Source organism: Conger conger, chromosome 11, assembly GCF_963514075.1.
Source record: "Conger conger chromosome 11, fConCon1.1, whole genome shotgun sequence".
Lineage (NCBI taxonomy): Eukaryota > Metazoa > Chordata > Actinopteri > Anguilliformes > Congridae > Conger > Conger conger.
The window spans coordinates 21,880,029-21,895,587 of record NC_083770.1 but is presented as its reverse complement, the minus strand read 5'-3'; the positions used below and the strand labels follow the sequence as shown (position 1 = coordinate 21,895,587).

The 15,559-nt window shown below is 41.4% G+C and overlaps 1 protein-coding gene across 1 annotated transcript; it reads right to left on the bottom strand.

The window, feature by feature from the left end:
* Nucleotides 1-69: 69 nt before the first annotated feature.
* Nucleotides 70-7,488, bottom strand: tmem175 (transmembrane protein 175). Its single transcript, XM_061259613.1, has 10 exons — nt 7,171-7,488; nt 6,634-6,672; nt 6,426-6,523; nt 6,090-6,141; nt 4,953-4,988; nt 4,225-4,308; nt 3,751-3,915; nt 3,454-3,532; nt 2,814-2,949; nt 70-2,172 (listed from the first exon to the last, which is right to left on the bottom strand). The coding sequence occupies exons 1-10, from the start codon at nt 7,357-7,359 to the stop codon at nt 1,503-1,505; spliced, it is 1,548 nt and encodes a 515-aa protein (XP_061115597.1). The 5' UTR covers nt 7,360-7,488; the 3' UTR covers nt 70-1,502.
* Nucleotides 7,489-15,559: the final 8,071 nt, after the last annotated feature.

Sequence of the window (15,559 nt, the reverse complement as noted above, 5' to 3'; positions counted from 1 at the left end):
CACAGGAGCTCATCAGAGCATTTCTGCACACACAACATTGATCTACATTCATGGCTAAATCACAGTTCCTCGCATTTCACCAGTGTAATATTTATTCTGTGGCATCTGGCATGAAGAATACACTCGGCAAACAAGTTAGAAATACATAACACACATTCTTCTTCTGTGGTTTAGGCACCAGCTCAAGCAGCTTCGGGGCGTTTATTATGTAAATACGACACAGTTCTTTCCCCACGGAGTGAAGCGTATGTAAATTCCAGTGTAAAAAACATATGTATTCCAAAAAAACCTTAATAAAATAAAAAATAATGGTCTGAAAAATATTCCCAACTCCTCAAATAACATGTCAAATGGCAGTAAATTTAGTTACATGAAAACATGGACATTTAAAGAAATAAAATATTGCATCAAATGATTCTGTTACCCAACTGCCATTGCAGTCTGTGGGCTGTGAGTGATAGCGCCCCATTGTGGACAGATGTGTATTCTACTGAAGGCATCTGGTGATGATAATCTACACTTGTGGACACACTTACTGCTATTGGCACCAGCTTTGAAATGTTATCAAAACATTATGGCATTCAAACTGTACTTTTACTGTTAAACTTGTAAAGTGCAAAATACCCTCCACCATTTCTTACAAAAGAAGTGCAATCATTTGTCAGTTCCCTGCTTGGCTCACAATAAGAAATACATTCCGGTGAGTTTACACATTCTTACTGGAGTGTTCCCACACCAGACTTGTAAATAAGCTCATATTGGTCACTACAGAAAATATACAGGCACATATACAGGCACTTACAATGAGTAATTAAAAAATATATACCATACCCATCTGCAACTAACGATAGAAGTGGCATTTTCATTTGGGAATGGAGCTTTTCATTCAAGTACTCCGATATAAATGCACTTATACCTTACTAACCCAGTAGGTATACTCCTCTCCACATATTCAGCTCACACCCAAAAATATTAAAATTAAACATAAAAAAAATAAATTAAATAATTACAAGTAATTCCATCCAGGTGAACACCATCATTTTTTAAAATTTTTTATCAATCAGAACGCAGAAGGCATTAAAAGGCAAGCCACTCAAAGCACTAGCATTTTAGTATTTAGTATTTAGTATTTAGTACTCAGCAAGTCACATGAGAGTGAGATTTTAAGGACCCTAAAATGGGTCGAGCCACTATGTGCCCAAAATGACTAGCCATGGAGCGCTAAGCTTTCTGATTGGACCACACAAGTTTTGACTGACAAGCTAACACATAGAAACTGTATATCTTATACTGTGTAAGTTGAGTGAGCGTGGATATTCTTTTGCAGCAATGTTAATGAGCCTCCAAGTAGCCTAACCTGCGTGTGTTTGGACTGCGGGAGGAAACCAGAGTACCCGGAGGACACCCATTCTGGCACAGGGAGGACATGCAAACTCCACACATAGCAACCCAGGACATTCTCACTGCGCTATCCACTGCGGCACCGCGCCGCCCAACCCAAGCTAGGTCTCCTCCTCCCCGAGCGGCCGGCGGGAGATCTGGTTCTCCGGGACGCCTCCCCGCCTGGCGCCCCTCACGGCGGAGAGGAGGAGCCCCAGCAGGCCGCGCGCGGTCCGGACGGCCAGCCGCAGCAGCAGGAAGGCGAGGGGCACGGACACCTCCATCAGGTGGAAGATGGACGCGCTGAAGCGGCTGTGGATGCAGGTGAGCGTGTACGTGCCCAGCGTCACGCAGGGGTACAGCGCCAGCTTGGCGAACATGAAGGCGTGCTCCCGCCCGCCGTAGCGCGCGTAGGGGTGCAGCGTGGAGCTCTGGGAGAACAGGGCCGCCACCCAGATGGCCAGCTGGAACAGCCCGGCCAGGAAGATGATGACGCAGCTGATCTGCACCGCCTCCAGCTCGTTGCGTGAGCTCCGGGCGAACCTGTGGGTCAGCTGGTAGGCTAGGGGCAGCCCGCCCACGAAGGCCAGGGAGAAGGTGTTCAGCAGCCCCATGAGCCTGGTGGCCCGGGTGACGTGGAGGAAGAGGGAGTGGTGCACGAACCACAGCAGCCCCACCGTGGCGAAGGAGCCGAAGTAGGCCAGGAACTCCGGGCCGAAGCCCTTCAGCGCCTCCACCAGGTTCCCCCCGAACCTGTCCTGCACCTCCTTAGGGTCCGGGACGTTGTCCTCACTGCACCCAGAGCACACACACGGCACAGAGTCATGAGGTCTATAAGGGCTGTCACACTGTCACAGCCTCTGTACTGTGCAAAAACCAAAACGCAAGTCCATCTCAACAAGTACTTAAGCCTTTTATTTAGACTTAAAATAATTAGACGCAAATACTGCCAATGCGATGAGAACATTTCACTTGTTAAACAAACATTAACCTAAAACAAGCTAGTATTTTTTACAACACTTGTTAAGACAGACTTTTTGCAGTGTAGCACACAGCACAGGGATTTATGAGGTCTATAAAGGTTGTCCCACTACAACAGGGTCAGTCCCAAATGTACACAGCCCAATGCTGTGGTCAATTGAGCCTCTGGATTGGGGCCCATTCACAGAGCTTCTGTTACTCTCAGGAAACACATTCAGTGATTACTCAATGCCATTAAGAATCGCTAATATTGTTTTTTCATGAAATTCAAAGCTTGCTGAAAACGCAGTCAACACAATGGTCAATGGTTTCATTTCTTTCTAACATGCCCTGCCAAGTGGAATTCAGGAAACCCAATTTGTCACGTGACAAATGACCTATTTCTACAGAGTTTTCTCTATTTTCTCTATTTTGACATAGAGCTGATGTAAATGTGGAGTGAGAAAACCCACCATATGTCTAGAATGAGGAGAGTGGCCACGATGGCATAGACCCCGTCACTGAAAGCCTCTACTCGATCTTTACTGAGCGGCTCGTTGGGGTGGTAGCTGTAGAACAGCACAGAGTCTACCGGCTGCTCCAGCCGACCTGAAGAAAACAAAACAACTTACAGTAAAATACAGCTAAAGCTAGGTTTTTAAACAGATGGTAGACAAGCTACCAGCACTAGCTCATACCAAGCTAGACCAGCTTCACGACCAGCTCAGCCATGCTGGTTGACCAGCTCATACCCAGCTAAACCAGTTTATGACCACCTCATACTGTACCCAGCTAGACCATCTTATGACCAGCTTGACCAGCTCAATTCTCGAGCTGACATAGCTGGATTTTACAGTAGGGTAGCTTTTCAGAACTTGATTTAATCCTCACCAACTCATTAGGTACTGTCTGCCATCTTAGAATATGCAACATATAACACAGTACACACTCAAAAACTGAAATTATTCATTATTCAAGTCAAACCAGGTCTAACAACAAGACTATTTTTCCACCTGAAGAATTCTAATAATAAAAACTTATGAAACTTTAATTTGTGTGCAAGTAAACATCATATCCATAGACAAAAAGGGATTACAGCATTGCGGCTCTTACCGGTGGCTTTGCCATAACACCATCTCGCAGTTTGAGAGATGTAGGGAAGGAATATGACAATGGCCAACAAGATATATGACTGGAAGACAAAAAATAATTTCAGTCCACATAAAAAAGCAAATAAAAACCAAGGACTTATAGAACAGAACATTGTCAGTCATAAAATGACGAGTTGACGATCAAATTTACGACACGTTTTCAATGCAGGTTTGAATCAAAACAGGCATTTGCTGATAAATAATCATTATTGATTTGCCTCGAGATAAAACCTTAATGAGCAGAGGAATGCATACTCACCACAGGAGTGAAGATGAAGGAAAAGACAATGGCGAACAAGCACAGGGCGGGCACTTTCGAGATGACCCTGAGGATGTGCCACTTATAAAATGGCCGATTGTCAGATAACTGGATCTGCTCGTTCAGGAGGAAGGGACGGCTGAATCCATACACCACGATCATAGCCTGCGGGAGGGAAGGGGGGCCTGGTCAGAACCGGGTCAGAGCCGGGGCCCCATTTCAGGGGCCCTAAACGTGAATTAACCTGGGGAAACTGAGAGGGGGAGGGTGGAAATCACAAATCAACAAAAATGCTATTGTCAACCTACGAATACTGCACAACTGAAATGTTTTCAAAATTTCGAAAAAGAACATGAATTAGCCCACAGATGGTTGTGGAGAAAACAGATCAGGCAGATCCAGCCACTCTAATGCTAATGTGGCCCTGAGACATATCCTGGACCCTGGCCATGGAAACACGCCTGAACGCCTTACCTGGATCATGCCGATGACGATGACACAGGTGCAGAAGAGCAGGATTCCCAAGGTCTTCTCTGGGAAGGTCGCCATCAAGGAAAACTACAGAGGAGAGATTTCCAAACACATTCCAAACACAGTCATTCAAACCGATATGTGCAAGCATTTTTCCAGCTCTGTGTTCGTGCAAAGTGTGCAGTGAATGTTCCTCTACTGCAGTAGTAGTTCAGGTGCAGGTATTTGAGGCAGGGCCCTGGAACCAAGATCTGCAAGATTCCGGGAAGCCTGGAATGCTGACATTCCAGTCCCGTTAAAAACACGGGCTTGTTGTAAACTGGGCTACAGCTGCGTTTTATCCACAGTTCCAGGGAGAGTCTGAGGCTGGGGGAAGATGCAGCTGCACCCAGTCAGAGAAATACAATTCAATTTATTCATTTTATACTTCACAGATTTATCGAGTCTCATTCACACCCTTCTACTGGATCTACTGCACTGTAATTATTTTTATAACACCGGTCATAAATCTGAGGGCGGCTCCACTGCCAAAATACCTTTCTCAAGGTGCAGACTCTACTCACACTACAGACACTTATTTTCTGCCTATCAAATCCAATGTAGATCAGAGCCTTTGTCTCCCTGTAAATAAGAATGCAGTTCTTTCATTAATGGTGGTTGAGGCATGCAGTAAACATATCAAAGGTCAGGCTCCTCTATCACCAGTCCCCCTCTTTATTAGTCATACTCACTGTGTATGGAAGAAAGGTTATCAGCATCATGCATGCCTAGAGAGAGAGAGAGAGAGAGAGAGAGAGAGAGAGAGAGAGAGAGAGAGAGAGAGAGAGAGAGAGAGAGAGAGAGAGAGAGAGAGAGAGAGAGAGAGAGAGAGAGAGAGAGAGAGAGAGAGAGAGAGAGAGAGAGAGAGAGAATGAAAGAGAGGGTGGGAGAGAATGAAAGAGAGGGTGGGAAAGAAAGAGAGAGAGAGAGACTTGTTGTCAGTGTACCGACAGAAAATTCCATTTGGTCAAGCTGGCCATTAGCCCAGTGTGTCATTGTGACTGAAAATAAAACTGTGTAATCTCCTCTAGGCCAAGAGTTTTTAAGCACAATGGAACAATTTCTCAACAGTTGCTGGGGTTAAAGTAGCTACTGTATGCAGGAGTAATCAAGCACACGGGTCATCTGGATGTGACGGTCTATGACAGGCTTGCAAAACAAGTATAACTCGTTTATCTAACCCCTTAAGTAGGTTTACCTGAAATATAAGATCATAATCTTTGTTTATTATGCTTTCATCTTTTATACAAAGAATATTTATTACTACTGTTTTGACCATTCAGATTATACGCGTGTCTATTTCATGAAGCGTGTATGCAGCTGTATATTTTAGGAGGCGATTTAGGTTTAGATTCCACACTCATAGGTGCAACACTTAGGCTGTAAACCTGCAGCCTTAAACTCTGAAGCTTGCTCTCAATTGACACTTACTCATTAGCTTCCTCCAAACCACTGATTGTATGTATTTTATATAGCATCCTTTTTATACACTTAGATGTTTACTGTGGCAATTCAGATTAAGAGTCCTGCTTAAAGGGTAGTGCAGTGACAGTCATATTCTATGACTATTGCATGACCATCTTTTTGTACGTTGCTTTGGATAAAAGCGTCTGCCAATTAAAATGTAAGGTAATGTAATGACCACTGATCCTCCTATTATGAAAAGACTTCAATGCCTACAAACAGCCCCTTTGACTGATTAGTGAAAAACACAAAATAATTTGATCAACTGTATAAAAATGATGTCCTGTTGTCATTCATTTTCATCACATGTTCACTGTTAAGTATTTTGCGTAATAATGAGAAAATCTCACTTTCGTGGAACTTACTAGATTCAACAGCGCCAGGCAGTCGTCAATTTGTTCAATTACCTGAAACAATCTACAAAAGGAAGTAGATGTGTGTCAAAACGTCTCTAAAATAAAATGTGCGTATTTATGCATCTGCTGTTAAGGCAATGTGTGTGTGTGTGTGTGTGTGTGTGTGTGTGTGCAATAAAACTGGTTTATTTAAATGAATCACTGACTATTCGCAGTATGCAAAGATAAACATTTAGGGGAAAAGAAAGGTTTAAATTTGGGATAAATCGGGTCCTTTATCGCCATCATTACAGCAACATTTAAGATCGCATGTTGTCCTGAACGTTATTACCTGATATGTCTTACCTGATATGCGCTGTCCATGCAACTGTGACGATCAAAAATGTCATCAGGTAAACAGCAATCTTTGTAGTAAGAAGTTGCTGCAAACTCTCATTCAATTCCTAATTCACAGAAGAAGATGAAAGAGAGACATGGCAATACATGATATGACGGAGGTTCGAAATATATTGTCTTTTAGGATGGTTTTTATTTGTAAAACAGAACTGATTACCTCATCATCTTGAACTTTAGTATGTGCAACAGGTAATATCTGAAAATGAGCATAATATTGAAAAAGAAATTATTACTCTCCAAGAACACAAATATTATTGATACTTTTGAAAAGGAACAAAAGCTCACATGCCTACGAAGGCTGGTTATAAGGAAAAACAGTTTTAAGAGAAAAACAGTGTTATTGCCCAGGGCTGCGATGGGTAACACAAATAATATGCATAAATGCATTTTGCACAGGTGAATACGTGCTACAGCTGTAACCACACACATTTAAGCAAGTACTTTTGTTGCAACGTAATTACATGCAACCTACACCTTGTGCCTCTTGCCACACATTGTGGCCTACGTGCACAAACACTATTAATGTTTCAACAAGTGTTTTTTGTAAGCAAAACAATTACGCGATTAGAAATGTTTTTTTTTCCCCAAGAAATCACATATCTTACATTGATATTATCCTACCAAATTATTTCGATGCAATGCTTTATCAAACAATATATAGGCTATAACTAATCATTCAAGAAATGTTTCCTACCATAACCGTTGCTATAATAGAAAGAAGCGCATCACTATAAGCAAGAAGACGGTGGGATGACTGCGTGCTGTTTCCGTCCCGGTCCGAAGGAGTGAGAGACTCCAAATGGGAATGAGTACTTGCATAAACCCGACTTGCATTTTCTTCTTCTGCAAGGCAGTCAGTTATTTCTCTGTCGTTCTCCGCCATGACGATCGCTCAGAAAGCACCTAAACTCTCAACATGATGTACAGTATACCTACAAGCATGCCGCCGACATTTTTTCCTAGCTGATACAAAAACAGGGAAGTAGGATTCTTGGAGGAAATGACACAATCAAAGCCTCGTGATGTTCAGCTTAAAGAGCCAGGTGAATTGTCGTGGTGATGATGCCATTAAAACTATACAGCACTCACTCGTTAAATTACTGGAACAAGACTTCAGTTCCAGTTTTCCCTCATAAATGTCATTTCACCATATAAATGTCTTCATCGCCCGAGCCTTTTGGCCTTGATAGGAAGCATGTGAGGAACTTGCAATTTAACATGTTTATGATTATCAAAGAAATAAGCGTATGAAGGCCCTTGTAAATATCACGATCCTAAGTCAATAGCCACATTTTATAATTCATGTTTTAGTGACCAGAAAGTGTTCAGCTGTGTTTCTTGTTTAAAGTTTAATTTGTCTGACCTTTAGAAAAAAGCGCTAAATAACTATGGTTACATTCAAAATGACATCACTGCATTAAAGCAGGTGCTTTCAGACCTGTTGAATATTTTAGATAATTCACGATCACTGGGTATAAATTCATATTTGCAACATATTTAAAATTTACCTGGAATAAATGGGGTAATGGAAAGTAATTATTGTTCTGGAATTACTAAGGACCACTAGAGGATGCTGTTTCCCAAATAACGAGAACACAGAAGGCTACGATCTTCACAGAAGCAGTAAATCGGGACAATTTCAGATAATTGTAATATAGCATTAATACTCCTCCAATAAGCTTGGAAATTGCTGCTGTAGCATTTAAAGTTAGGGTGGTGGGTAAGGGGGGGAGGGGGCAAAGGCTAATAATGTGCTGATTGGATCCTGCTCCCTTGAATGGTTTGGGGGAGCCCACTGAGACAAGCTGATAGGAACAGATCTCTCCCTCCATGACTTGAAGGGGGGGGTTCTCGGAGGGTCTGTGCTGTCTGAATGAAGGGGGGGGGGGGGGGGGGTTGGTGGGGGGCTGCACAGACATTGCCCCTGGCCAAATCACTAGTGGTCCACTTAACTATATCTCCAGGCTAGACTGTAGCTGACTGAATACATTCTAACAGGGTATTCTGGGTAATTATTAATTTAGTTACAGTCAGTGCCAAACATATTAACATGAATAAATATTAAAGAACAAGCATTTTTATAGCCTCAGAATGGAAGCACAGATAGATTGTACATTATTTATGGTTGGCAAAAACATTTGGCTGCTAAGTCAATTGCAAAGAACAGTACTGACAATCTGCTCGTTTTGAGCAAAGCGGAAAGGCGCAGTTTATATCTCTCCATGGATTCCTAGCAAAACTGTAAACAAAATCAGGTACACTGCACATGTTGTGCATTGTCGTAGTCTAATCAATGGCAACCTCATCTCGTGCATGCAAATACACCATTTCACATCTGAAAATATACTGTACATGTCTTTTTTTGTTCTGTTACTCCAGGGCATAGCCTTTCAGATTCAATCAGAAAGGCTTCTTAATGGCCCTGTTATTTTCAGAATGGCCATTATTATAAGTCACATTTCTGCTGCGCCAACCAATCACGACATGAAAGGGAAAAGTGTTATTTGCTAAGAGAGGCCCATAAGGACTCAATTTTACCCTTTCTGAAGAGCACTAATAAAAGAGAGGGCAATAAGAAAATGGGATTGTCGCCTAGCAACTAATAGCTGCCAACTTCCGCCCTCCAAATCAGTCACATGTGAGATTTTGGAGACAGACATTGACCCCACAATGTTTAAAGTGGCCTTTCTTTACTGTTCTGTACACGACTGTCCCTGCTCAAACATTATAAAAAAGCTGGACATCACCTTATTAATTCCTGAAATGGGTTTAAAGGACTGTACATGTTGAGAATGAGACGTCGTCAGTTGATGAGGTTTTCATGTGCTAATGGAACAGTGTTACTGATGGGGTTAGCCAGTAAACATTGGGAAGGCTCACACCTGTTCTGCAGTAGCTATACCACAGGATGACTTCTCAGAGCTGGACAGAATATAATTTTTTATAATTATTTTAGTTTTCCCATGTTCCTTTGCACATGCCCAAGCATATTCATACTGATGATGCCTTTAGCATGAATTACTAAAGGCATATTAATTACCATCTCATATCTCATAACTAAATTATTTTATATGAAAATGTTTTTGATTTTCCTAAATGATTCTTTTAATGTGTACTTCCATGTGTACATTCCCTTTTTAATGCATATTAAAAAGTTGTGCTTGTGTACAGTGAATCATGTACGTGGGATAAAATGTGTGACAGTTTCTGTAAGCGCAGGAATACAAACGACCCCATTAAGATCATGTGATGTTTATCATCTGGGCACGCTAAGCTGGGATGCTTAATGAGTATAAAATGTGAAAATGCGATTTCGAGGCGCACTCTTCTATCTCCGAAGATTAAGCCTTCAATGTTGTCTTTTAGTGCTTTTTCAATAACTAATTCTTACAGGGGATCCAATTGATTTATTTAGCCTTTTTTTCTGATCCTGGATCTGTATCTATGTTCTTTTTGGAGTGGGGTGGGAAATCAAATCTCAGATCGTGGTGTGGGCACTTCTTTTCCTCATCTGGACTGGTCTATCCACCTGTTTGAATACATACCTACATTCTACTAGAGTTTATAATACCAACTGTCTTATGAAAGTCAAAAAGGGTCAATATGGTTCCAGCACACATTTGGACTATATTACACGTTACATGTCTAATAAACCTTTATTACATGCCATGTTTCTTTTGCATATGAAATGATATGCATTGGAATTGTAAATACACTGGTGTGATATAGAGGCTGCAAAGATAGGCTTGTTAACTGCATGCTTGGTTCTTAGACTGGGCGCAGCCACCATATGCTTGTGTGGGGTACAGTGCTTAACCTTCACCTCTTTAGCAAATTTCCAGCTATGTTTTAATGCTTCACACACAATACATAAATGAAGTAAATATGCCACTGTTCTTCGAGCAGAGGTTCATTGGTTCATTGGAAGGTCAACTTCATTGATAGTACCAGGTGGGCTTGAGTCAGAACTCATGAAATACCTGGATCTGGGGTCCCTGTGGAGAGACTTTACAGTATGCAGGTGAAGTATTCTCAGAATGCTTAGCTCTGGTTTAACACCAGTCCCTCAGAGAGGAACAGTTCATCTCTCCCAAGCCTAAAGCCTCTTCTCACGATGACACGTGGAGCCACACAAGCTCAGTAAAGATGGGGGGTGAAAATATGGACAGGCCTGCGTCCCTCAGGACAGTCAGATGCCATCCTGCAGTTGGGTCTCACAGGGATATGGGAGTCCCATTGCAGGACACGATTACAAAAGCAGACAACACAGCACTTCTATCTCACACTGTCTCACATGTCAATTAAGAACGTGTTTACTTTCCCCTTTAAACCCAACTGAAAGTCCACCCGCAAAAAAGGTCAAAATGTATAAGTTCTCTGGCACAAAACTGGAATGGAGAGAAGATAGTGTAGTTGTAAGCTCTGGGGGCTTTGGAAGCAAATGCGTATCCAGTGCCGGGGGGGATGGTGGTAAGCATAAGGCATTTGATGAATGCCTACATGGATTTTACTGATGGCTGACTTGCATTTGAATGCAAGTAATGTTTTAGGAAGTGTTTGGCACGACTTCAAGGAAACTGTGATGCCTAATGTTATGAGATAACTTTACTGGGACACTGCCAACCCCAAGGGAGTCTGCCTTATATACTAAGAGTCTTCCCTATCTTTCATCTGTTTGAGTCAAATACTGTTTGCCTTCGAGTATGCTTACAGCTCTAACCAACTGTTACCATGTGTATTTGGAGCACACTCTGTACATGACATTATACCAAATGAATAATTACCTAAAGAGATGGTGTTTCACTGAGGAAGTTGAACGACATTCAACATGAGGATTGAGTGAAGTAGACTTCATAATGTTCATAATAAAGTTCATTATGTGGCCCATTATCTGCTATTGAATCCTGACTGTGCTGATGTCAACTATAGATGTCAGTCTTGCATAATTGGTGGCAGTATTGTGGAGGGAAAGAGGGCTCCATTTGGCAGGGTTAGACAGCTGGAATCCATCCATGTGGGAATGGCTGTTCTATATTCCTGATGCCCGGGGTTGGACGCAAGCCTGGGTCTGACCAACTGATATTCCTCCCATTATTTCATTCAATAATTTAATTTGAGGAACTTGGAGAGAGACATGAGAAGATATTCCGAAGGGGGAAAAAACATTTCAAAGGTGACGCTGTGTAATGAGAAATCTATTTGACCTCTCCAAAGGGACACATTTATCAAGTGAAGCTGCTCACCTTCAACATCTTTGGGGCCTGATTTGTCAAAGCTGCTGTGCTCTGGAATGAGAAATATCTGAACTAAATGAACATACAATAATGGAGACAAAATAATGAAAGATGTGACAGTTGACTGGAAAATCATTTCCATATACACAGTGGGACACAGTCCTGGAAGAAACAGAAAAGCATACCGTAATGAAATGGTTAGGAATTACTAAACAGTACTCCTGGGGAGATGGGTGTATGAAGTACAGTGCTCTATCATTACACATAATATTAGAGCAAAGCCAAGTTATATGCATGCAGTCCTTTGAACACAGAGAAGAATACCTATTTTGAATTTGGCCTGTTATAACATAAACATTTTTATCCACAAAACCGCACATAATAGCCCAGTTTAACAATGAGAGGATCCACTCAATACAGTTTTAAATTAAATTAATCGCTATTTACTCTGTCTAGTCTGCTGCAGACAGTGTCTACAGTTGGCCCCAGTACCACACATAGTCGTGCATACAGGATTTCATAACATTGTCATACACACAAGTCCATTTTACCATCAATCACTCACTCTAAATGCATCCAGCTTCAAAGGCTGCCCGCCAGGATTCTAAAATAACGGCTGCACTCCCGCCCTAAGCAGAGCGGGATTATAAGGCACTGAACATCAGAGTAACACAACGGTTAACTTCACTGTTTATTTCTGCAGCATGCCTCACTGAATGGCTTCTATGAATATAACTACTTTGCTTCTGGCGTGCTGCATTTTATAGGTTTACGATGGAAAGTCGTGTCCATGAATGACAACTAGCTTTAGACAATGTGATCAGTGAAGAGTATTATTAATAACTACAATAAACTCAATGAGAAGAACACAGGAATAATCCTGTAAAAGTGCCTTAACCCAGTTTATAACTGGGTTGTCATAGCTTAGAGAGAACAGAAGAGGGCTGAATTATAAATACATTGTGTATTACAAAAAGAAAAAAAACCCTCATGACTATTAGTAAAAATGGAAATTAAATACTGACTCTTTTAAAAAGTGATTTGTTCCCTGGCGGCTTAGGGGATGTATATTTCAGTCTTTTTAGAATACCTGGATTTTTCCTGACAGTCTTTTGAATATAAAGTCCACCCTGTGCTACTAATGGGCACTTGTGGGTGCTGATGGGGGAGCTGGCATCATGGAGCGTTATTGAAAATATTCATGCTGAGTAGTACAAAGATCCACCCGCAGGGGAAGAACATTAATTTCTGATGAAGTGATTATCATTAACATTTTATGCATTTTAATAGATTGTTGACTTAATGATTTAGAAAACCAGTTTGTCCGGGTGTCTGAACTCTGCACTCAACCCTGGCTCCTACATGAGCATGAGCCGTCATGAGCACTGTGAGAGAAAGTATTAGGACCAAACTGCAATTTTTCCAAGCTGTTAAAAAGATTTTCCACATGTTGCATAATTATCGGATGAGGTTGCTAAATATAAACCTATGGGCCCATGTAATCTGCCACTTTGAAACGAGCCAAAAGCCTTTGGACACCTTTTGAGAAGCTTGATCTTGATCTTGATCCTTCTTGATCTTCTAAATTAGTTGTTAGTTATTTACCAGTTATTTTGCTCCTTGATCCCTCTTCCCTCTCCTTCGATATTGTATACTTAAGGTACACTTTCGCCACTGTCCATGTTAACACAGAGAGCTGACCATCAATGCAGTCTGCAAATGTTTTGTGGGTGTTTCAGATACTAAAACCAGGAAGAGAAAGCTGATTCTGATACCAGTATAACACATGCATTGTGCATGACTAGGGCTTTGGGTTTGCTTAGACTTTTCCCATGGAGACCTAGAGGTTGATTAAGAACTTTCCTAAACTTTTTTTGAGTATACAAGCAGGGGCCAAAAATCCAGAAAATCAGAAGGCAGAGGTACATAAGGGAAAGGCAAAATCGATGTCGATAAAGGTAGAAGAATCAAATCCAAAACCAAATAATCAGATGAGCAAACAAAACAAAGGGGCTAAGCAACCTCGGAATCAGGCAAAAGGTTGTCGTAAGGAATTTCAATAAACAGGCATACTGGTAACTCAGCTCTGAATAAAGGTCAACGTTCTGACAATGAACAAGGCAGAGACTGAGGTTTTGAGGGAAGGTGACAAACTAGGTGGGGGACGGGACTGAGGTGAAGAACATAATAGGGTAATGACACAATAACAAGGGGGAAATGAAAATGCGGAACTGGGTACACGTAGATCAACACGTAATACAGACGGCTCCAGATTAGGGAGTGGACATTTGCATAGAGTTAGGAGACATAGTGATAGCGAGAGGCAGGTGCGAAAACTTTGCTGAAACTTTGCTGAGTTACAGAGCAGAATTGAAACGGGAGATAATGTTAGTAAATTAGTTACGTACTTACTGTCTGTCTTAATTAGTTAGGTGTCCTAATATAATTAGTACTGTACAATAACTATTTTAGTAGTTATTAGTAAGCATAGTGCTACAAAACATTAACTGGCGAGAAAGCAGGAAGTAAGGAATGGGAAGGAAAACCGAAACCACCCGAATAGTGCAGCACGCAGACAGGGGAGTGAATATGGCTCAAAAATATACAGACATAGACATAACAGGGGACGACGAATGCAATGGACTGTAATGGATCAGAATAAACCAGATATGAAATAATCATAAATATCAAGAATAACAATAAACAGACAAACAAAGTACAGGAACATTGCAGTTTCAGCTAACTCTAAATTGAAATGGTGATAAACACTGATACATGCTGTAGCAGCTGAAACGTGTCCTTTCGTGAGTATTATGGTGACACGTGTCACCTACGCAGGCATGAAAAAGGCCAAAATCCAAACATTAGGCCCTCTTCCAACAAACCAAGCCAATGTGTTTCAGAGGCAGAAGCCAAAAGTATAAGCCGCTAAATACGTTGGCTTTGCCTTTTGTTTATGAGGGATGGTTCAGTGTTTGGATTTTTGACCTCTCCCTTGCTTTGCTCCCATTCTTTCCTGAGCCTTATTCCAGATGGAAACTGCTTTGGAGTCCGTGTCTGTTTGTGCACAGCAACCACACTTCGAGATGAGTGCAATAAGCGAGCACAACTTGGGTTATCTTTGATATTAAATATGCTTTTAATAAGGAAAAGATCATATAACTTGCTTGAAGATTACAATAATACACTCACTGAGCACTTTATTAGGTATTTATCATAAGACTTATTTTTACTTATGGTTCTTCTGCTGCTGTAGTCTATCCACTTAGAGGTTTGACGCGTAATTTGTTCAGAGATGCTCTTCTGCAAACCACTGTTGTAATGTGTGGTTATTTGTGTTACTGTCACCTTCCTGTCAGCCTTGACCAGTCTGGCCATTCTCTCTAGAGACTGTTGCATATGAAAATCTCAGGAGATCAGTAGTTTCTGAGATACTCAAACCACCCTGACTGGCACCAACAATCATTCCCCAGTCAAAGTCACTTAGATCACATTTCTTCCCCATTCTAACACTTAACCTGAAAAAAAGCTGAACCTCTTGACCATGTCTGCATGCTTTTATGCATTTACTTGCTGGCACATGATTGACTGATTAAATATTTGCATTAACAAGCTGGTGTCCAGCTGTACCTAATAGAGTGCTCAGTGACTGTACTTCTGCATCCTTCCTCAGATTATTGACCTCACTTCTCATTTTTGCCATTTATCCAAATTGTATTGTTGAAGCAAAGCACATAATTGTCTTTCAGTACTTGATGTTTGAAAGTATTAGGCATCAGATAGATGTTATCTTCAAAACCATGTGAGCAAAAGATTTTGAGCACTGTGCATGCCAGAGCTCTGTAGCTA

Bases quoted from the DNA above. Each gene is read 5' to 3' on its own strand.
- tmem175 (XM_061259613.1), bottom strand. From the start codon at position 7,359: ATGGCGGAGAACGACAGAGAAATAACTGACTGCCTTGCAGAAGAAGAA. The intron at 6,142-6,425 runs GTAAGACATATC...TTCCTTTTGTAG, and splicing joins GCATGGACAGCGCATATCAG to ATTGTTTCAGGTAATTGAAC. The intron at 4,309-4,952 runs GTGAGTATGACT...TCTCCTCTGTAG, and splicing joins TAACCTTTCTTCCATACACA to TTTTCCTTGATGGCGACCTT.